Source organism: Onychomys torridus, chromosome 14, assembly GCF_903995425.1.
Source record: "Onychomys torridus chromosome 14, mOncTor1.1, whole genome shotgun sequence".
Taxonomy (NCBI): Eukaryota; Metazoa; Chordata; class Mammalia; order Rodentia; family Cricetidae; genus Onychomys; species Onychomys torridus.
This window is the reverse complement of record NC_050456.1, coordinates 48954787-48978815: the sequence shown is the minus strand read 5'-3', so window position 1 is coordinate 48978815 and position 24029 is coordinate 48954787. Positions and strand designations below refer to the sequence as shown.

Below are 24029 nucleotides of genomic sequence, written 5' to 3'. Positions count from 1 at the left end.
GGGGGCTGGAGAGATAGCTCAGCGGTTAAGGGCACTGGCTGTTCTTCCAGAGGTCCTGAGTTCAACTCCCAGCAACCACATGGTGGCTTACAACCATCTGTAATGAGATCTGGTGCCATCTTCTGAAGTGCAGGCATACATGCAGACAGAATACTGCACACATAACTAATAAATAAATAAATAAATAAATAAATAAATAAATAAATCTTTTTAAAAAATCCATTATTAGTTAATCCCAGCACTCAGGAGGCAGAGGCAGGCTGATCTCTGAGTTTGAGGCGAGCCTGGTCTACAGAATGAGTTCCAGGATGGCCAGGACTACACAGAGAAAACCTGTCTTGAACTCCCACTCTCCAAAAAGGAAAGTCCATTATTGGACAATTGGGGTAGACACTACTCCCTTCTCCAGGGTCTTTTAAGTATCTATTTGGGCATGTTAAAGCAAATAACTAGTGATTTTAATGTCTCCTTTTTTTCAAGATATGTTGATACCTTTTCTGTTAATTTCTTACATTTATTTGTGTATATGTTGCCATGCATGCCTGTGTGTGTGTGTGTGTGTGTGTGTGTGTGTGTGTGTGTGTAGAATTCAAAGTGTAACTTTGGAGTGTTCTCTTTTTACCATGTGAGTCCCAGGGTCTGACCTCAGGTCCAAAGGCTTGGCAACAAGTGCCCTTACCCACTGAGCCATCTTACCCTTGATAATCTTTTCTGGTAAAATTTTCAAAATTTACCTTTGGAGGTTGAAAGAAAGGCTTGCATTTTAAATAATTTATTTTAATGTAATCAAGGAGCCATTCCCCCCACCCAAAGGAGCCGTTCTTTTTGTTGTTTTGGTTTGTTTGTTTGTTTGTTTGCTTTTTGTGTTTTTGTTCTTTTATTTTGAGACAGGATTTCTCTGTATAGCCCTGGCTGTTCTGGAACTCACTATGTAGACCAGGCTGGACTCGAACTCAGAGACCCACTTGCCTCAGCCTCTGAGTGCTGGGACTAAAGGTGTGCGCCATTCCAGCCCAACTTGAAGGAGCCATTCTTTTTTGTTTTAGCTGAGGATCGAACCCAGGGCCTTGCACTTGTTAGGCAAGCGCTCTACCACTGAATCCCCAACTTGAAGGAGCCATTCTAAACATAATTATTATATCTAATAGAAGATACTCTTACACTGAAATACCCTTTGGTTGACATTCTGATATAAGCCCTGCAGGACAGCCTGGACGCATCTGAAGAAGCTAATTCAGTGTGTTTTATGGCTTTTCCCCGTCTGCCTCCCACTTGATCCTTGTCCTTTGCCTTCCTCCAGTTCTCTCCTGCGCTATGGCGGCAACCTCTCTCTCCAAAGTGCCATGAGTGTGCGATTCAACAGCAACGGGACCCAGCTCCTGGCCCTGCGGCGGCGCCTGCCCCCTGTGCTCTATGACATCCACTCCCGCCTGCCTGTGTTCCAGTTTGACAATCAGGGCTACTTCAACTCATGTACTATGAAGAGCTGCTGCTTTGCGGGGGATCGTGACCAGGTTGGTGCCTTGGCTGTCTGCATCTCCGCGCCTTACCGTGTCGCACTCAATTTCTCTTCTGTACCACTCAAAGTAGAAACTTTTGAGGGGAAATAGTGATTCTGATGTGTGTATATATATGTAAATTTTTTAAAATGTGTTTTGCCTGCATGTATGTCTGTAAGGATGTTGGGTTACCTGGAAAAGGAGTTACAAACAGTTGTGGGCTGCCATGTGGGTGCTGGGAATTGAACCCAGGTCCTCTGGAGGGGCAGCCAGTACTCTGAACCACTGAGCCATCTCTCCAACCTCATCGTGACTGTCTTCATCCAGGATGCTGGGGGTGCATTCATTCAAGGCACACCCTGTAAACCAAGGCTAGCTACAACCGTGGTTCTAAGCAACCACTTTGCCACACTTGTGCATGGATCTTGAGATTCTAAGAATGTGCCGTTTGAAAGGGAAGAGGAGCTTGTGGCGAATGAACCTGCCAGTGGAAGGCGATTCAGTACCACAGTGAAGAATGAAAACCCACATGCCGTCCGGGAGACATGGCTCTTGAATGGCTGCTTGCATGGCATCCTCTTCTTGGATGAAATGGCCTCAGCAGCCTTGTTTGAGAAAGAGCCAGCATCATAACTAGAACTCTGACCCTCCCTAGCTGTGTGTTTCTAGTCTTTTCTGAATTACTGGGATTAGAGATACTGATTTAATGGGGGCAGTTTAGGGGCTGGTGAGAAGGCCTAAGGGTTAAGAGTACTTGCTGTTCTCCCAGAGGCTGGCTCCGGGGGGTCCTATGTCTTCTTCTTACCTCTGAGAGCACACCCACACAGGTGCCCCATACAGAGACACACAAATATACACATAAATGAGTTTAGAAGTAGCAGTTTCAAAGTGGACTTGGTCCACTTATATCTGTCTGTCTGAGCTAGAGAAATTCTGAAGTAGTTGTCAGTGATGGTTCGGACTGGCCTCAGCAACTGAGTGGAGTAAAGAATCCATTGCTGGTGACTGACTCTTCAGCAATAGAGCGTTCTTTTCAAGGATTATCAATCTTATTGCGCCTTACATCCAGATAGGGGAAAGAAATGCTAGTTTCTTATGAATGCTGTGGACCCACCAGCTATGTCATTAAATTTGACATGGGCAGCTAGTGGGGTGTCACACACCTTTAATACCAGTACTCCAGAGGCAGAGGCAGGTAAATCTCTGTGGGTTGAGGCCAGCCATTTACCTACATAGTGAGTTCCAGGGCAGCAAGGCTACAGTACATCAAGACAGTCTCAAAATAAATAAATTAGTTAATTAGTTAAAGTCTCATAGACTATGCCTCATCGCTTCAGAAATATTTGTTTGCTTTTGGAAAGAGGCATAAAAGAAAGAAAGAATTCTTTGAGAATCCCAAAAGAGCCTGGTTTTCTTTTTTGTTTTTTGTTGTTGTGGTTTTGTTTTTCAAGACAGAGTTTCTCTGTATATTCCTGGCTGGCCTGGAACTTGACTCTGTCAACCAGGCTGGCCTTGAACTCACAGAGATCTGCCTGCCTCTGAGTGCTGGGATTAAAGGCATGTACTACTACTGCTCGCCTAAGATAGTCACCTTTTATAGGTAGAGAATAGGTGTCCAATTTTAGGATTTATTCTCAATTTGGAATCCTATGACCTACTTGAGATCTACATTGAATACCACTAGATGGTTAGATAAGGGATGTCTCCTAGGGAAGGCTGCAGAACCTAAATGATTTTGTTTTTATTTGCCTGTGTGGTATTATAGACTTCAGAAAAATTGTGCGTGTGTCTGCATGAGTATATGAGCACCATGTGCATGTTTGAGCCTACAGAGACTAGAAGAAGGCATCGGATTCTCTGGAACTAGAGTTAACGGGGAGTTATGAGCCACCACTTGAGTGCTGGGAACCAAACCTAGTCTTTTGCAAAGAGCAGTAAATGCTCTTAACTACTGAGCCATGTTTCCACCCCTCCACTTCCTTCTTTTTGTTTTTTGTTTTTTGTTTTTTGAGACAGTGTTTCTCTGTGTAGATTTGTGCCTTTCCTGGAACTCGCTTTGGTGACCAGGCTGGTCTCGAACTCACAGAGATCTGCCTGGCTCTGCCTCCCAAGTGCTAGGATTAAAGGCGTGCGCCACCACTGGCTGGCTCCACTTCCTTTTTTATTTTTTATTTTTTTTTTAAGTGGGGTTTCATGTAGCTCAGACTGGCCTGGAACTCAGCATATGGCTGAGAAAACCTTAAACTTGTTAATCCTCTTTCCTCACCTCCTGAGTCACATGTTGGGGTTACAGGTATAAATCACTAAGCACAATTAATGCTTTTCCTAGGGGTGGAACCCAGGGCTTTGTGCATGCTAGAGAAGTACTCTATCAACTGAGCCACACCCTCAGGCACAGGTTTTTTTCTTAAGTGAAGGAAAAAATGAAATAGGTAAAGAAAGTAGATGTTGTGTTTTCTTCAGACTACATTAGCATCCAAAGCCTGTCTTCATGGTAGCCTCGAAACACCCAGATCAAGGCCTGCCGAAATGTAGAGCGTGTAGGGCCGTGGTCTCAGTTGTAGCACTGTGAGTGTTTTGGCCTGATGAGTCTTCGCTACGATGGTTGTTCTGTGTGCTGTAAGATGGGTAGGGTAGCAGCATCCCTGGCCTCTCCTCACCAGATGCCAATAATGTCATCTTCTTTTGTCCCCCCCCCCCAAGAGACAAAAGATGGCTAGACGCTGCCAAGTGCCCCTTTAAAGATTGTAAAGATCCAGCATGCCCAGAAACACTGATATTGCCAGAGCAGAGCCATGGAAACTTGTTTTGAAGATACAACTGGGTTTTGCTTTGCAGATTAATATATAATGATAAAAAAATGGTGTGCCTTTTAGTTTTCTCTATTGAGATTTGACCAAGTTATTATTTATGACTTTTATCCTAGTGGGAGTGTGTAGACATTATAGTCTCTTTGATAAATTATATTGCTTTTTGGTTATAATAAATGGTTTTTCTTGGATGAAGAGGATGTAAAAGTTATTGACTCTGGCCATGAATCAGTTTTCCATGTACTCGTATCCCCCTTCTAGAATATCAGAGACATCTAATCCAGTAGAGTAGGAAATAGATTTATGTTTGACATTTCTGTTCACTCCTTAGGGATGAAGAACATAGCTAACCCATCATTATCTTGTCTCCAAGTCCTAGGATGTAGTAAGAGCACAATAAAAATATTTGTTGAAGTGACTCTTGGGTACTTTGATAGATGTGTGGTATTTAGTGCTCTGGACAGAAAGCTTCTACAGCTGTAAATCAGCATTGGTAATCATTTTTCCTGTCCAACTCCTGGAGGCCTTGATTAGGATGAATTAAGTAATGTATTTACAGTGAACTAAGTTTATAGCTTTAAGTGTACAAACAGTTTTAAGTGCCAAACACACTTAATGTCCTAGCCTTGGAACATGTCTCTCAAAGGTGATTCACAGGCTGATTTCCAGGGACAAGGCTTACTCAGCAGCAGCCAGTTCACTGTGATCTGTACAACTGGGAGTTTTTCACTAGTCCAGACAGGATCTTTTTTGCTGTTTTTAAGTTGTTTGGGACAGGATCTCAATATATTTGCCTAGTCCGGCCTCAAACTTGCAATCATAATGTCTCAGCTTCTAAGTGGGTAGGATTACAGGCATTTGCCGCTGCATCCATCTTTATATTGACATCATTCCTATGTCTACACTCTGAAGACTCCTGTAGCCTGGGGCTCTGTGCTGTGCATGCTTCATTTAGTCATAGGCTGGGAATCACCCCGGAGAGGAATTTGAGAATTTCCATAATAGGAATGAATGAACGTGGATGATTCCATCCATCTGGGACAGCCTTCTAGCTTTTAATTACAAGAAGATTAGTCAGGCCCCATGAATGGATCCAAATACTGTGCCAGAGGGCCTGAACTTTTGTTTTTTTAACCATCCTACGTTCACTGGTTAGTCCATTTGCCTCAAAGTGAAATTAATATTTTGAGAAATTAGACTTAAGGAATAACATATGAAATAATGCTGAGTCTACTTCATGGCTTACAAGTTGTAACCACAGAGCTTTCAGAGGTCATTTTGAACCAACTCTTCCTTTTGAGAAAGCTGAAATTCAGAAAGGTAAGGTGCCCAAATGGCCACATGTGTTCTTGTAGCTGAGCGAGTGCTAGAACTCAGACTCTTAGAAGCAAGACAGACTGAAAAGGAGTCAGTTTGTCTGGAGTGTACAGCAAGGAGCAGTGTGAACTGTAGTTAACTGGAAAGCCTGTGTTCTGTCAAAATGGGATGGTTCCCACTCAGTTTGTCCATCATTGCCAGGACAGCCTCCGTGTTGCCAAGTGTCAGATTTTTTTTTTTTTAAACAAAGGTAGGTTTACTTGTGAAATACTGTTTTTAATTATTGTAACAAGTTGATACCTCATTGCAGTAATAGAGCAAATCTGTGTATTGTCTGTATTCTAATGGAGGCCACCTTGAGATCTCTGTGCCTTACTCCACAGGATATTTCATCTCAAGGTTGGTTCCATGGTCTATCTGATTAATGCATGAGTGACAACATCCTAGCTTTATGCCTTTTAAAATTGATAGAGCAGCCCGGGCGGTGGTGGTGCACGCCTTTAATCCCAGCACTCGGGAGGCAGAGGCAGGCAGATCTCTGTGCGTTCAGGGCCAGCCTGGGCTACAGAGTGAGTTCCAGGACAGACACCAAAACTACACAGAGAAACCCTGTCTCGAAAAACCAAAACAAAAAATTAATAGAGCAGATATTTGGTGAACATTTCTTTTGCTCCAGATGCTACGGTGGACTAGTTCACATGGTTTTACATGGTTTGATTTTCATTCCAAGCTCTTTATATAGTCTTCCCTGCTTTAGGCTCCTAATGCATTGTAAGTTTATCTCTAGTATATATTAATAGTATTCACTGCTAGATTAGGTAACAGTAATATTTAATTTGCTGGATATCAACAGAAACAAAACCCTAACAAAAGATTTGAGTTTTTTTTCTTTTCTTTTTGAGACATGGTCTCACTATGTTGTGGCAGGCTTTCATCGGCCACCGACCAGCTCCCAAATCATGGCATGGAGACTTCTTATTAGTTATGAGTGCTTGGCCTTGTCTTCTGCTTGTCCAGCTAGCTTTTTTATGTTTTGCCTTGGGGCTTTACCTTTCTTTCTTTCTTTCTGTATGTCTTACTTCGTGTCTGGCTGTCTGGCTGCCTGGCCCTGGGTGTCTCCCTCTCTTTCTCCCTCATTCTCTCTCCTCTCCCTCAAGCCTAGATTCCTCCTCCTATTTACTCTCTTTGCCCACCAGCCCCACCTATCCCTCTACTGCTTAGCTACTTAGCTTTTATTAGACCAGTCAGGCAAAGCAACACATCTTTACATCGTTAAACAAATGCAGCATAAATAAGTGTAACACATCTTTATGTAGTTAAATATTCCACAGCACTGTGTGGCCCAGGTTGACCATGCACTTTTAAAAACCTAAAACGATCCCCCAGCCTCAGCTTCCTCCCTTGAGCAGCAAGGGCTACAGGCATAGGCTGACTGCCCCATTCTTGGAGTTGATTTTCAGCAAGTACACCTGGTCCCAGGGTCTAGTGAATGACCTTGCAGCAAGCAGCATTCCTCCCCTAGAAGTCACCTGAGTTCAATAGCTCTCTCCTCAGTCATGAATCCTTACATCTTGTTTTGTTTTCTTCCTGAAGCTGGACTGGCTATACTTTCTGTCCTAAGCTTTACCATTTCATGTATACCCTGGGCAAGCAAAGCTCTTCACAGGGTTGAAAAGAATGTTAATATTCCACCTGCTTTGCTGCTGTACACTCATTCGCCTTTTATTTTCTCAATTCTTTAAACGGCTCTTGTCCTAGCCGAGGTCTGGCAGAATGCTCAGGCTTCCGGGAAGCCAGTCTTTCATGCTGACAGCTTGTGTACGTAGAAATGGACATGCTGATTATTTAAAAATCTTCTCTTTTTAGTCTCAGTTAATGGACAGGCATGCGTGTCCTGTATCTTACTGAAAGAGGAATGGGAAGGAAAGAATAGTATAGGCAAGTGTTTTTGAAAAGACTGAGCAGCAGGCTGACAGAGCATTGGAATCTCTTTCTTGTGGATTTGACACTTGGCAAGGGCCTCCAAAATCATGGTAATGAAATCATTTGGACCCCTCTCCCAAAGGGCTGTCTTGTACTTCCTGAATCCAACAAAATGACCATAAATTTGTGACCTGGCTTCAGACATGTTTTCACTGCTCACCCTCTCTCTGTTGATGTAGTGTGTGTAGGACAAGCGGCAAGACTGTATGTGTAAGAACTCACCAGACTGGAGAATTGCCCTGTAAACTGTAGCTCTACTTTTCTGGGACTCTTGTCTGCCCCCCTTTCTGCTAACACACACACTCATGTGACTGCACATGTGATATGTTATCTTCATAGGAAATAAAAATAGACTTTCTACAGGAAAGTTGGACTCCTGGCTTTCACCCTTTGATTTGTGTTATGCCTTTTGGCTAATTTTTTTCTACTAGGTATGGTTGGTTTCATCCCCCTTGAAAGTAAAGCCTAGAGTGATTTGAAATGGCTGGTCGTGTCAGGACTGAACCAGGATTAACTTCACATCCTTTTCTGTGACTGTGGCCTTTTCATGCTGCCTCCTGTGTTGCTAAGATCAAGTGGTCTTCGTGGGCCAATAAGGAAGAGCTACATACAGAGCATATGGCCAATGAATTCCTTGTATGTATTATTTAGGGAGTGGATTTTTAAAGGACTTTTGTTTTTAATGTGTGTACACATGTGCCACAGCACTTACGTGGAGAACAGTCTTCAGGTGTTGTCCCTCACCTTTCCACCTTGTTTGGGATAGGGTCTCCTCACTCTGTCAGTGTGAGACAGGGGAGTGTCATTCAAATCTTAGATGATCTTTTAATAAAAAACCCAAAGCCAGATATCAGGGTGAAAGCTGAAAGATTAGAGAAGCAGAGCAGCCAGCCACTAGTTCTCACATCTATGGAATCCTCAGCCTAAAGAGAGTGAGTTTCTGTTTCCTCGTGCCTTATATACCTTTCTCTGCCCAGATACCACTTCCTGGGATTAAAGGTGTGTGTGTGCTTCCCAAGCAAAGGCATGAGCTCTCAAGTGCTGGGATTAAAGGTGTGTGCCACCACTGCCTGATCTCCATGTCTAATCTAGTGGCTGGCTCTGTCCTCTGATCCTCAGGGAAGTTTAATAGGGTACAAAGTATATCACCACAGGGGAGTCATCTGTGCCCACTTCCTGTTTTCCTCTAGGGACATCCTGAGCATTAAAGACGACTTTTGTGTGGGGTCTGGGGATCCACAAGCATGCCATGAGCTTTTATCTACTGAGCCATCTCCCCACTAGGGAGTGGCTATCTTGTTTGTTTGTTTTGTTTTCTTGAGACTTGGTCTTACTGTGTAGTGTGACCCTTGCAGACCTGGAACTGGCTACAAAAGCCTGGCTGGCCTGGAACTCATGGAGATTCATTTACCTCTGATTAAAGGCATGTGCTACCATGGCCTGTGAGTGAATATTTTAGAAGATTTTGTTTTAACCAGGTGCAGACCTGTAGGCCTAGCTGCTGCAGAGGCTGAGGCAGGAGGATCCCCAAATAAAAGGTTAAAGGAAGACTAGGAAGGGCCGTAGCTCAGTGCTAGTGTGCTGGCCTTCCCTGTGTGAGGTCTTAAGTTTTGATCTCCAGTACCAAGAGGGGAAATTGAAGAGCACTTGTTTTTCAAATCAGCTGTTTGGAATTCTCTTAAATCTTGGGCCATTTTGAAAATCTGAGCACCGTGAATACTGTCAGAAAGCTGGGTGATGGTGGTGCCTGCCATTAATCCCAGCACTTGGCAGAGGGAGGCAGATATCTGAGTTCAAGGCCAGCATGGTCTACAGAGTCCAAGGATAGCCAAGGCTACACAAAAACCCTGTCTCAAAAAAAAAAAAAAAAGGTGCATATAACCACATAATGTTGTAGATAATCATAAAGGTTTTAGGACCCCAGGGACCTAGATGCTTAGCCATTACCAGTCTTGAACAGACATTTTCCCTTGGGTGAGGTTCATCCTGTAGTCTATTTACTGATCAGTTTAAGAACTTAGAAGTCACGGAAAGCCCACACAAGGCACTCTAGATTTGTTCCTAGGTTAGGAATAAGTAGAATTGTTGTGATCTGCTAACACGACCTGAGAGTTCCCTGTTAAGCACAACCCTAGCTAGGAGTGTGGACCCAACTGGAAACCTCGGCAGACATCAATGAAGCAGGACCAGTTAATGTGCCTGCCAGTCTCCTTCACCGTGTGACTCGGTCAGTAGCTTTGCCTCTTCTTCCTCAAACTGCAGAGAAAGGGGATCATCTAAGAGTGCCTAGAGCCTTTGCTTGGACCACTGGTGTAGCTGGACTGCAGTGAGACAGTCCCCGGCTGTCACAACTGGGGCCAGTGCAGGGAAGGCTGGGTGCTGATGTCAGCTGGCTAATGCCTCTTCAGCCCAAACCTGGGTTTCCAAAATGAATTTCCACAAATGCTTGTCTTCAAGTAAGGCAGGCTACTTGTTTATAAGCACTGCTGTTGATTTGGACTGAGCTTTTTGTAAAAGTTTTCTTTCTTAGTGATTATTTGAATATTATCAGCTGCTGTTATAGAATGTTTTTTTTAAAAAAAGATTCATTTATTATGTATACAGTGTTCTGCCTGCACACCAGAAGAGGGCGCCAGATCTCATTACAGATGGTTGGGAGCCACCATGTGGTTGCTGGGAATTGAACTCAGGACCTCTGGAAGAACAGCCAGTGTTTTTAACCTCTGAGCCATCTCTCCAGCCCATAGAATACTTCTTAACACATTTTTCCCTACTCAGACCTCATAAAGTTTGGTTATTAATCAACCAAAGAATTCCAGAAGTTTAATAGAGCTGGAATGGCAAGTGAACCAAAACAACAAGAATAATCTAATTTCACATGCAAAGCCGATATTATTCTTGTGGGTATGAAAATATATATATACACGCTCTCATCCTCTGGGTGTGCATGTGTGTATGTTTTCATTAAGAGCCAATACAATTCTGTTTGTCTTAGCACCAGTGAAATCTGTCGCTTGCCCATCTCCAGAGAAAATTTGCTGTAATGCTTTAGATAATATTTGTGGCAGGTACTAGTATAAATAAATGTATAACCAGGCATGTATTTATACAACTAGTAAACCTTCCTCTAGAAATGATCTCTAAAGAGTCTTCACAAAGTTGTTCTGTCTTATTTTTTCCTCCCTTCTAACAAAGTTTAGGGGAACTAAAGAGCTATGTTTAATTAAATAAAAATAGCAATTTCTCTTCTATTACTGATCCTGGCCAAAGAGCCATCTGGTTTTTCTAGCCTAGTCAATACAGTTAATTAGACAGGCACGCCATTTACTGGAGAATAATTAATCAGTTACTGTGGAAGGAGCCTTGGAAGAGAACTCTAAGTTGATCAACACGCAATAAGTAGTAACTGATTGATATATTTCCTTCAGTAGATGCTGGAGAATATTGAGAGCTATACAGAAATGTGCACACACACACACACACACACACACACACACACACTTTTATATGTGTTTTTCTTTCCAGCCATCCATCTACATAGCTGTTAAGAGAGCAGCAAGAGATTTTTCTCTTTCAAAGGGCCTGTTAACACTAATTCTGAGTATTAATTGGACTATGTCTAGTGGCTGGGTTGTCTCTCTTGTTTTTTAGGGTTTTTTTGTTTTTGTTTTTGTTTTTTGTTTTTTTTCCTTTTAACTCAATTTTTTTTGTTTTTTTGTTTTTTTGTTTTTTGTAACCATATTTCTAAAATCATATAAAACTTACAAGTAGCTGCTAGGAACTTACCTGTACTCCAGAAGGGCACTGGAAAGATGTTATGTTAGTTATTTTTCTGTTGCTGTGCTAAAACACCATGACCATGCAACTTATAAAAGAGATTAATTTGGCTTAAAGTTCCACAGGGTTAGGGTTCATAATAGTGTTATGAAGGAACAGCCAAGAGCTCACATCTTGATTTACAAGTGGTGAGGAGGGGGGAGGGAGAGAAATGGGCCAAGTGTTGGGTTTTATCACAGCACCAGAGAGTAAAGAGTGTCACCCAATGACTGTTTCTATATGTATTAGTTAGTGAGTTGACATTGTGTCAGGACAAATAAACCCACACCACTGCCTGTGTGCTGATCTTTTTGTTGGTGTTTCTGGTGGTGCTTCTGATGTGTTCTTGAAATCTGTTGTGAAGGAGTGATTGTTGAGCCTCCCTATGCTTGATCAAGCTAGTATCTCTGTATGATAGTGGATTAGATTAAACGTCATTGTACTCTTAAGTGAATGGTGATAGGAATCATTGCGTAGCCAACTGTTAAGCTTTGGTACTAGCTGGAAAAGATTGTGGAGAATCCGAACCCTACAGTCCACGCTCATTTTGTACTGTTGTTGCCCTTCTTGCCCCAAAGTGTGTCTCCTTTGACCCAAGGTAGTATTTGGTTCTCCTGCCTTTCTTTAACTCCAAGTATTTGGAATGAGGACACCATTGCCTACGTAGTAGTATTTGAAACAGTCCTCCTCCTTTGGCATCTTCTTATTCTACTCACCTACAAGGTAAAGCCTCCTAAGAACTGAATTTTTGGATTTTGTCTGTTTTGAGACAGTCTATATAGCTCCAACTGTCCTGGATCTCGCTCTGTAGACCAGGCCGGCCTCAAACTCACAAAGATCCTCTTGCCTCTGCCTCCTGAGTGCTGGGATTAAAGGCGTGCGCCACCACACCTGGCAGGAACTGAGTTTTTAGTTTGTTTAGAATGAGGCTAAATAAGAAATTTACCTGAGGAGTGGCCAGTTCTTCATTTTCATGTGCCTACCTGGCTAAAAGCAATTTTTACCCTGTATTTTTCCACCCTTCTCCTTTCTCCCTTTTGAGATAGGGTTTTGTTGTATAGACCAGACTGTCCTGGGGCATCAGTTTTCCTGCCTGGGCCTCCAACGTGCTGGGGTTAGAGGCATGTACCTGCACACCCAGTTTGACACCTAATTTCAAATAGCATCTGTGATTTGTACCCAGAGAACCCATGCTTTGGGTAATCTCAAGATATTAAATGCTTCTCCACACCAGGCCCTCTTGCAATAAGCTTCTGCACACTTTGAAAAAAAGCAAGGCCTGATGACAAAGGCCTGTGATCACAAGTTCAAGGCCAGCCTGGGCAACCTAATAAGACCCAGTCTCAAGACAATGAGTTTTTTAAAGGCTTGGGAAAGAGTTGAGTGTTTTTTATCGAAAGCTGATCCATGGTCAAAGGCTTTCTGGTCCAGAGAATGGTAAAGTTGGTACCAGAGTAGTTACCCTAGATTCTTAGGTTTAACATCTCTGTCCTCTCTTATGGGTTCAGATTTAAAACATCGCTGTGGGGCTGGTGACATGGCTCTCCAAGCCTGTCAACCTGTGTTTCATCCCTTTGATCCCCATGGTAGAAGGAGAGAACCAGCTTTCAAAGGTTGTCTTCTGAGTTCCACATGCCTTTCATGATGCAGGTGGCCACTCACGTGCACACACACACTTAAACAACACCATGGGAAAAATCCCACAATTTACTGTGAAGTTTTACAAGAGGATTGAGGCAGGCTAGGCTGCCTGGGCTAATAGTGAGGTGCTGTCTCAAACAGAGGTGGGGAGGGAGGGAGGGAGGAGGAGGAGAGGGAAGAGGCAGAGGAGAAGGGAGAGGCTGAGTAAAGTCAGAAGATCAGGAGTGCAGGCTGGTTTAAGTTGGAGGCCAACCTGAGCTGTATAAGACTCTTTCTTAAAAATTAACCAAGCTGAAACAATTTTTAAAAATCCAATTGAAATTGAGTGTCAAGATAAAGGGAGATTCTTAGAGCTGGGGAGATGATAGCCAGGCTGGTAAAGTGCTTGTATGTAAGTATGAGGACCCAACTTCAACTCCCCCAGCACTCTCCAGAACTCATGGGAAAACTGGATCATGGTGGCCCAATCTTTAATTCCAACACTATGGAAAAAGAGATACCAAGACAAAGAAAGAGAATTACACCTCTTTTTCCACCACTTAGGGTGTTTTACAGTTTAGTCCAAATGATTCTGTTTAATGTTAATGAGATCGTGTACTGTAGCTTTCTCTTGGTAGTGACGGGCATTAGCGCTCTTCTGTCTTTCTTTCTTAGTCAGTTTCTGTTGTGTCCCACAGCAGAATGCTTTTAAGGGAGCCCACCAGCACTTTAGTGCCTGGAGCTCTAACCATTTGGCAGGCCTCACTCAGTCTGAGGCTCAACCAGCCCTCTCTTAGGAGGCAACCTTAGGAAAGGAAATTCTTCCTGTGGTGATACTAAATGCTTTTCCACACCAGGCCCTCTTGAAGTAAGTTTCTGCAAAGCTTTGAAAAAAAGTAAAGCCTGATGACAAAGGCCTGTGATCACAAGTTCAAGGCCAGCCTGGGCAAGCTAATAAGACCCAGTCTCAAGACAATGAGTTTTTAAAAGGCGGGGAAAAGAGTTGAGTGGCAGCCAGGCGGTGGTGGCGCATGCCTGTAATCATCCCAGCACTCTGGAGGCAGAGGCAGGTGGATCTCTGTGAGTTCAAGGCCAGCCTGGTCTACAGAGCTAGTTCAGGATAGACTGCAAAGCTACAGAGAAACCCTGTCTCGAAAAACCAAAACAAAACAAAAACAAAACAAAACAGAGTTGAGTGGTAGAGCGTCCGCTCAGCATGCATGGAGCCCCAGGTTCGCTGGCTGCCTCGTTTGTTCTGCTTTGTAACAGCTCTTACTATGTAGCCCAGGCTGACCCGGAACTCTTACATAGCTCAGGCTAGGATCTTCCTCACTCAGTTCTTTTCCTCAAAGCCTTGGATTACAGGTTTGAAACATTACACACAGTTTGCTAATTTATATTTGAAATATCCCAGAATCCTCTGCCCTATTCTGGTATAGTTTGCTCCCTCATTTCCTTTAGGGTTTTGTTCAAAATGCCATTTTGTCAGAGAGGCCTGTGAACACCCTACATAAAACAGAAACAAGCTACCCCACCACTGCCTAGATTCTCAACCCAGATGCTTAGCTTTCCTTTTAACGTCTACCCACCCTGAGAACATCATGTATGTGATTGTTTCTTGTCCCTATCTCTGTGCCCTTTTTCCACATTGTACAAGATGATAGTTCCATGAGGGTGGGGACAGGGTCTCTTTTTCCTTCGCTGGAACAGTGCTCGGCACATAGTAGACACTCGATAAATATTTGTTTAAAGAATAAAAGAATGAACTTATTTTTATGTCAGACTCTCCCAGTTAACAGTATCCCAGGCAGCCCAACTGTTAATGTTGGCAGGAGTCCAGCAGACAACCACTAAATTTCATAAATGAATCCCCGGGGCATCTTGTAATTCCAGTGTTGGTGAGCACTTATACCGTCTGACTGGATGTCAGTGGGTTTAGACCCCTCCCTGGAAATTATCCCAAGCAGTTCTTTCCTGGTAGATGAAGAGAGGTTTTAAGGGGAAGAGCTATCAGAACTTGCCTTATCCCCAAAAGCATTTAAAGCATTCTAAGCATTTTCTGCGTATTTGAGGAGCTACCATATTAAAGCCAACAGGCTTAACTCTGTGGGAGCATTTTCTTCCTTCTAAGGCTGTCTTCTGAGTCAGCGTTCTGTCTGGATGGATGGCCCGTTAACGTTCCCAGGGCTCTGCCCCAGGAAGCATTATGATGTAAGTAGCAAGCACCGATCCTTCACTGAAGTAAACCTCTGATAAGCAAGGCCTGGTAGTACTTTTTAGTATGATATTTTTGTTTATTTAGTGTGGGGAAGGAAGGAAGCAGGAATTCTGTGTCAGGTTTACAGCCTCTTTTAAGCAGAGCATGCAGCAATGAGATATCGACCAGCGAGTTTTAGTCCATGCTTACGCACGTACATGCATGTAATTAGATGATTCTTTGGTGTTCTGGCGCCCTCCCGCTCTGTCTTCAGTTGTCTTTGGAAATACAGTAAGCACCAGTAGAGCAGAGAAGTGTGGGAGGGAGAGGACGACTTCCGGAACCGCCCGTGGCCACCGGCAGTTAAGAGTGTGAGTGACGGGAAGCTGGAGAGCACAGACTTCAGCATCCCTGTTCTTCTGTCTGGGCAGGAAGCTGGGCTGCTCACAAGCCTGCTCACGTCATCTTTGGTTAATGGCTCTTTCTTAGAGCAGTCTGCAAGACAGGCTTTGGAGAAAGGCTTTGGCAAGAGATGTGGAGCCTGGCAGTTGGCAGTCAGGCAGAAGGTGGCCCGAGGGATCGGGAGTTACACCGGCTGAGCCCCCAGGCTACAGGGGAGCCATTGCTGTATTCTTCACCCCACAGCTTTCTCTGAAGCTAGCTTAGTGCTCACAGTCATCTTGTCTCAACTCTTTTTTTTTTTTTTCTCTCTCGAGACAGGGTTTCTCTGTGTAGCTTTGTGCCTTTCCTGGAACTCGATCTGTAGCCCAGGCTGGCCTCCAATTCACAGAGATCCGCCTGCCTCTGCCTCCGAGTGCTGGGATTAAAGGCGTGTGCCACCACCACCGCCCGGCTTGTCTCAGCTCTTATTATGGTTTTTAAAAGAATCATTTTAAAAACGTTGAGGAGCATGAGTAAGAAGTGAGGGCGGCACATTTACAGTGAAGCTATGTTCTCCTCAAGGGTCCGGGCACCAAGGAGAAAGCCCCGACTTAGTACCTTCACCTGCTAAATGAGAGCCAGGTGGTTGTTCTCAAAGAACGAATGGTAGGACCCAGATGAGACCCTGATGTCCCTATCTGCCACCTAAGAAGTTGACAGATCACTATGTAAATTTGCTCAAAACTAGGAAACTCAAAGGTTACAATGTTACACTCCAATTGAAAAGTTTCCTTGCAGTTTGGAAGATGGATGTAGCTAGTGTTTTTTTGTTTTTTGTTTTTTGTTTTAAACTTTTTTTTAAAAAAACATTTATTATTTATTATGTGTACAGTGAGTGTTCGGCCTGCATGCCAGAAGAGGGCACCAGATCTCATTACAGATGGTTGTGAGCCACCATGTGGTTGCTGGGAATTGAACTCAGGACCTCTGGAAGAACAGACAGTGCTCTTAACCTCTGAGCCGTCTCTCCAGCCTGTAGCTAGTATTTTTCTGGTCCTGCCTGGCCCATGGTCAGGACAAATCTCTCTCACTCACCAGTCCCACAGCCGCTCAGATCCAACCAAGTAAAAACACACAGAGACTTATATTGCTTACAAACTATATGGCCGTGGCAGGCTTCTTGCTATCTAGTTCTTCTATCTTAAATTAACCCATTTCTATCAATCTATACTTTGCCGCATGGCTCGTGGCTTACCGGTACCTTACATCTCACTTGTCATGGCGGTGGCTGGCAGTGTCTCCCTGCCTCAGCCTTCCACTTCCCAGAATTCTCTTCTCTGCTTGTCCCGCCTATACTTCCTGCCTGGCTACTGGCCAATCAGTGTTTCATTTATTAACCAATCAGAGCAGTACATTTGACATACAGAACATCCCACAGTACTTCCCTTTTTCTTTTTTTCAAAAAGGAAGGTTTTAACTTTCAAATAGTAAAATTACATATAACAAAACAATTATCAAGCAAGAATTAGTTACAATATTAAAGAAGATATCATATCTATCTTATATTTGTGAGTCTAAGGTTTTATATCTAACTTATCTTTTATTATAACTGAAGAAAATTATAACTAGTCTTCAACTACATCAAAGACCTCAGAAGGATATAATACTACGTGAGAAATGGGAGAAGGATGCAGGCAACTTTCGTGAGTCTTGTAGGGTAGACAGAGACAGCTGGCAGCCTGGACAGTCTTCTAAAGTTCTTTTGTAAAGTTGGAGCATCTGTCTTCAGCCCATAGGCCTAAAGTCTCTCAGTCACTTTTCTCAGTGTCCTGTAGAATGTCTGGCAGTTTCCTCTTAGAAGCAGGAACCTGAAGGACCATTTCACCTAGCAAAGTTCAGTGGTCATGTCTAGTCAATCAGGCAGTCCAGGGAAGAACAATTTCTTGCCCAAATGGCTATTTTTGCCAAGGTAAAGATAAACTCCATATAGAGTGTCTTTGATGCCCATCCTCCTCTCTGAAGTAAATCGGTGCTGCCAGGAGCAGACATGTCTCACTGTCCAGGAAGTCTAAATTTTTAAAAATATTTTAAATGCCATATTCTGTAGGTCTTTGAAGTGTTTAAAGATTACCTATCTATCTGAAATATATCTATGTATACCTAGAAAACTTAACTAACATGTTATAAGTTTGACTATCATAGAAGACTAATTATTAATCTGTGTTTCTTAATTATCCATTACAATCTAAATGAGATACATAATACCTCAAACAAGAGTAGAAATATGTATACAGTATAACAAAATCAACTCTAAATTTGTATCAATAAACTAAAATCTATAGCAGTGTAAAACATTTCTAAACAAGTTGTTACTCTTTAAAAGTAGGTTCATTAATCTATTCTTTCCATCCTATCATTATCCATACTATCCCCCTTCCTTCTTTAGAAAGAGATTGTATTTATAATCAACCTGCTGTAAATAAAAATACTGTTTTTTTTTTTTTTTCTGTCCCACACCGGAGGGCTCTTCTGATATGGGACACAAGAATCTCTTAACCTTTTTTAAGCAATATGTTTGGGTTTAGAGAAGGAGTGAGCCAATTCCATCTCCAAAGCCAGCTTGGTATATTTGGGAATTTGGGCGTAGCTTCTCTTACTACTTCCTGTTGGAGGGGGGCGCTGTATTTTTTTTTTTTTTTGAGACAGGGTTTCTCTGTGTAGCTTTGTGCCTTTCCTAGAACTCACTGGGTAGCCCAGGCTGGCCTCAAACTCACAGAGATCCACTTGGCTCTGCTTCCCAGTGCTGGGATTAAAGGCGTGTGCCACCACCGCCTGGCAGGGGGTGCTGTATGTTATGGGGACACAAAGAAAATTTTAGGATTATGGAATAGTCCGTGAGGGTGTATTGTCTAAGCCAGTTGCCTTGAAATCACTCTGGATGTTGGATCATCTGGGCTATGGTATCATCGGAGACCTTTCTGGGGGTCTTGGCTGTTCAAACCTGATGTACCTTAATCTGGAACAAATCCATAGCCTCTTGTTTTCTGTGGAAACAAATGCAGAGCCTCCTTTCCAAAGCAACATATCCTTACATCCAAATTTTGAAGTTAAGGTATCTTTAAAATATACATATTGGTTTAACTCTGCTGCCTTTACAATCAAATATCTCTCTTCAGTTAAAAATCCCAAAGACAACACAATCCAGATTCTCTGTGATATTCAACATTATGCGACTTATTTTTTATACTACTTTTACTGTCCCTTTAAAGACTTTAGTTTTTAAAACTATGTATTTCTTTATATAACTGTATATATTCCTTTTTCTCTCTCTTCCAAACCTACGTACGTTTTTACATACATTGTAAAGCATTTAAAGGCTTATTTCATCTGAATCTGCCTTATTGTGTAACTATTGCTTTAAACTGCAGCATTTGTAAGACCAAAATGGCCGCTGTGGCTGGTATGTTTTCCACCAGCTCTGGGAGCCATCAACTCTTAGAAACAGTGGGTCTATGTTTTTATCAAAGCGGTGTGTAGCCCAGAAACCTTTTTTTTTTTTTTTTTTTGTAGACACCTCATTCCCACCATACTGCAGGTCAAGCATGCTCTCCAAGAACCAGCCATATAGTAGCTCAGGCCATAGGCTGCTGCTAACTTGAGAGAGACAACTAGGAAGCAGTTTTAGCTTCATTTTAGTTTTGTTTTGTTTTGTTTTTTGTTTTTTTAATGCTTTCTCGGGTTTTAAGTGGAAATTCCTGCCCCATGTTCTGGCGCCATTTGTAGCTAGAGTTTTTCTGGTCTTGCCTGGCCCACAGTCAGGACAAATCTCTCTTACCCACCAGTCCCACAACCGCTCAGACCCAACCCAGTAAACACACAGAGACTTTTTTTGAGCTGAGGATCGAACCCAGGGCCTTGCGCTTGCTAAGCAAGTGCTCTACCACTGAGCTAAATCCCCAACCCGCACACAGAGACTTATATTGCTTGCAAACTGTATGGCCGTGGCAGACTTCTTTAACCTTCTGTATGTCAAATGTGTTGCTCTGCTTGGTTAATAAATAAAACACTGATTGGCCAGTAGCCAGGCAGGAAGTATAGGTGGGATGAGCAGAGAAGAGAATTCTGGGAACAGGAAGGCTGAGGCAGGGAGACACTGCCAGCCGCTGCCATGACAAGGGAGATGTAAGGTACCAGTAAGCCACAAGCCATGCGGCAAAGTATAGATTGATAGAAATGGGTTAATTTAAGATAGAAGAACTAGATAACAAGAAGCCTGCCACGGCCATACAGTTTGTAAGCAATATAAGTCTCTGTGTGTTTTTACTTGGTTGGGTCTGAGCGGCTGTGGGACTGGTGGGTGAGAGAGATTTGTCCTGACTGTGAGCCAGGCAGGACCAGAAAAACTCTAGCTACAGTTGGAATTCAGGAGCCCAGGAATTTCACACCAAGATTAACAGAAAAGATTTACTCACTATATACTAACCCAGAAAAGTTGATATACCAGCCCCACTGTTGGTCACAAAGACATGTAAAGGGACACCTGGATTCCCAAGGGACTTACATCAAGTAGAAAATGTAAAAAAACATGTAGGTATACAAGTCACTAGGTTCCATTAAGAGAATACAGGCTTGGCAATTCCCAGAGGAGTTGAGACAGGATCAGCGTGAGCAATAGGCTAGCTTCAGAGAAAGCCACGAAGGCATCTAATTAATTATATTTAGCAATAATGACCCCTTTCAGACCAGGCAATTTGACGATGCTGCATTAAAACAATGCTAAGTCCTTGGCACTAAGTCATGTTTGGGTTGGCAGCAGCTTGTCAGGGGGGTGTGGAGAATCTCCAGGACGTCAGGGGGATGCAGAGTTTAGGATGCTTGACCTCACGTTAATGATCTCAATGAAGATCCTAGTTTTTATTTTCTACCTTGTGATCTGTAAATATTTGTACCAGGCTATTTGCTTTGTGGCACCTTAAATATATGACAATTTATACTGTTTTTTAAAATTGTATGTGGAGGGGGGAAACAGTGACATGATGCATATGATCTGTTCTTGCCTTCCTTGTGGGATCTGGGGATCAAACTCAGGTTATCAGGTTTGCACAGCAATTGCTTTGCCCACTAAGATGTCTCACTGGCCCTGTTGTAAATAAAATTTCTCTTTGCAGAATGACATAGGTATATCACAAGGCTATATAACATATGTATTATTATATATGTAATTGAATAATTATCTCCCCAATTATGAAATAATATATACAATGCCTCTTTTGTTCCAACAGTATATCCTCTCAGGCTCTGATGACTTCAATCTGTACATGTGGAAGATTCCTGCAGATCCAGAAGCAGGTGAGTGTGTCCCACTGTGGATATGATGCACTCTGGTTGGCTCTCTTGGCCTATGGCATGCAGGTCCCTGAGAGAACACTGGTACAAGAGTTGAATATATATGTCTTTAAATTTTTTTTTTTGGATTTTCACTTCATTTTCTGTGTATGAATGTTTTGCCTGCTTATGAATGTATGTGTATACGTGTGACTGGTACGCCCAAGAGGGTGTGAAGTCCCTTGGAAGTGGAGTTACAGATGATTGTGAGCCACCATGTGGGTGCTGGGAACCCAACCTGGGTCCTCTGCAAAAGCAAAAAGTGCTCCTAACTGCTGAACTTTCTCTCCAACCCCTAATACTTCTTTCTTTTAATAATAGCAGTTTATCAGAAGATGTCCAAGGGAATTTTTTAAATGAAGATTAGAAAAGCCAGGTCATATACATATCGTTGTATCTGGCATTAATGATACTTAGATATTTCTTTTCCCAAGAACCTCCTTTTTTAAAAGTTTATTTTATATTTACTTACTTGAGAGTGTGGTGTGCACACATGCATGAAATGCACATTAGCCATCATGCACGTGTGCAAGTTAGAGGAGAGGTAACTTACCAGAGTCGGTTTCCTCTTCACATGGGGGCCAGGGATTGAATGTGGGTTGTCGGCTCTGCAGTAAGCGCCTTTACCCATGAGCTGTCGCTCTAATCCCAGAACCTCGCCTACTTTCATTCACTCTTTGGTTTGGTTTTTCGAGACAGGGTTTCTCTGTAGCTCTAGCTGTCCTGGAACTCACTGTGTAGCCCAGGCTGGCCTCGAATTCACAGAGATCTACTTGCCTCTGCCTCCCGAGTGCTGAGATTCAAGGCGTGCACCACCACCCCCAGCTTTCATTTACTCTTTATGGGTGAGATTAGAGGTAGTTCCTGGAAACACGGTTTCATTGCGTACTCCAGACAGACCTGGAGCTCTGAATCCTCCTGTCTCAGCCTGTAGATTGCTGAGATCTTACGTGTGTGCCACCACTCCTGTTTCAAAGGATTTTCTAAGAACACTGTGTGTGTGTGTGTGTGTGTGTGTGTGTGTGTGTGTGTGTGTGTGTGTAGGTATGTGCACACGAATGTTGGTACCCCTGGAGGCGAGAGGCTTTGGTCCCTTGAAGATGGGAACATGGGGTCTGGGAACTTAACTCTAGTCCTGTATAAGAATAGGAAGTGCTCTTGACTTCTGAACCATTTCTCCAGCCCTGGAGGGTTTTGTTTGTTTGTTTTGTTTTAGTTTTATATATATGTTGCTGTTCGGTGCTTTCCCTCTTCCATCACATGTCCTGATTCTTGTTTTAAGCTTGATTGGTTGCTTGGTGATGTTAACTAAAGGAGAGCTTCTCTGATGACGGGGCAGGTGTGTTTCTTGAGGTAACCATTAACCAATCACCAAGTAACCATTCCTATACTTGCTCTAGATGTATTCAGATAAAAGCCTATAGTTTTCCATAAATTTGGATTTAAGTTGTCTGAGTTTTCAACATTTTTTTTTAAATTGTTTAAACATTTTTTTTTTTTTTTTAATTTTATGCCATGTATGTCTGGTCCCATGGAACTGGAGTTAACAGAGAGTTGTGAGCTGCCATGTAGGTGCTGGAAACTGGATCAGGGTTCTCTGGGAGAGCAGGCAGTGCTCTTTACTGCTGAGCCATCTCTCCAGCCCTCAACCTCATTAAAAAAAAAAAAAAGATTTATTCATTTTGCCAGGCGGTGGTGGTACATGCCTTTAATCCCAGCCCTCGGGAGGCAGAGGCAGAGGCAGGCAGATCTCTGTGAATTCGAGGCCAGCCTGGACAATAGAGTGAGTTCCAAGAAAGGCACAAAGCTACACAGAGAAAACCTGTCTGGAAAAACCAAAAAAACAAAAACAAACAAAAAAAAAAACCAAAAGATTTATTCATTTTATTGTATTGTGTTTTGCCTCCATATTTGTCTGGTCTGTGTACCACATGTGTGCGTGGTGCACATGGAGGTCAGAAGAGGGCATCAGATTCCCTGAAACTAGAGTTACAGATGACTGAGTCACCATATAGGTGCTGGGAATTGTAGCATGGTCCTCTGCAGGAGCAACAAGTGTTCCTAACTGTTGAGCGATCTCTCCAGCCCCTCAAACCTCATTTTCCAATAATGACGTCCTCATTTATTTAATGTTACCTATTGCTAGAAAAATGTCTTGTTTTTATTTTGAGGACAGCTCAACTCAACCATCTGATATAGGCAATACATGGGTGGCATCAAATTGGACAATGGTCATCAGAAAAATAACAAAGGACTCTGCCAAGTATATGGCACAAAATACATCTGGTGCTCAGGGTTGGGAGACATTTTTCAGCTTTGTCTGTTGCTGAATGGATAATGTCAGCACCAAACTTCTAAAATGGGGGTGGGGGTGTATCCAGTTGCTGTGGTCTGATCACAAATACGTCATAAAGCACTTCCCTTCTGGAGTTTGGACGTTGGAGAGGCAGCTTCACTCTCAAACATAGCCAGTGTGCAGCAATCTGCTGGCATGGGAGTTTATTCTGGAGTTCACCACCCCACAGATCATAGCTTGATTAGCCGAGAAGTAGTCTCTGGGTTTCGGTGTGTCTTACATGGACTGCCCCCACCCCTTTCTGGAACTGTTCTCTGCAGTCTTTTCACACTTCTGTAAAGAAAATTGGGAGTTAGCAACAGAATGGGAGTTTTGTTTGTTGTTTATTATTTTGGTTTGGGGTATCCCCCCAAGTCCTTTGCTTGCCTTAGAGTATGAGCTTCTTAGTCTGCCAGGGGTACAATACCAGAATAGCACAAATCTGATAGATTAAAAGATACATTTTTTTTTTATGTCTTTTATAGTGGTGCACACCTTTAATCCCAGCATTCAAGACCAAGGCCAGCCTGGTCTACATAGTGAATTCCAAGACAGCCAGGGATATATAAAAAGACCCTATCTCGCCAGGCGGTGGTGGTGCATGCCTTTGATCCCAGCACTCAGGAGGCAGAGGCAGGTGGATCTCTGTGAGTTCGAGGCCAGCCTGGGCTACAGAGTGAGTTCCA

The 24029-nt window shown here is 43.0% G+C and overlaps 1 protein-coding gene across 2 annotated transcripts in view; it reads left to right on the top strand.

The window, feature by feature from the left end:
- Dcaf5 (DDB1 and CUL4 associated factor 5) overlaps window positions 1-24029 on the top strand; it is a 101886-nt gene that overhangs the window by 53905 nt on the left and 23952 nt on the right. For both annotated transcript variants that reach the window (XM_036205960.1, XM_036205961.1), the window contains exons 6-7: window positions 1301-1514; window positions 20906-20972. In XM_036205960.1, the coding sequence (XP_036061853.1) occupies window positions 1301-1514; window positions 20906-20972 (281 nt within the window). The remainder of the gene's footprint in view (window positions 1-1300; window positions 1515-20905; window positions 20973-24029) is intronic.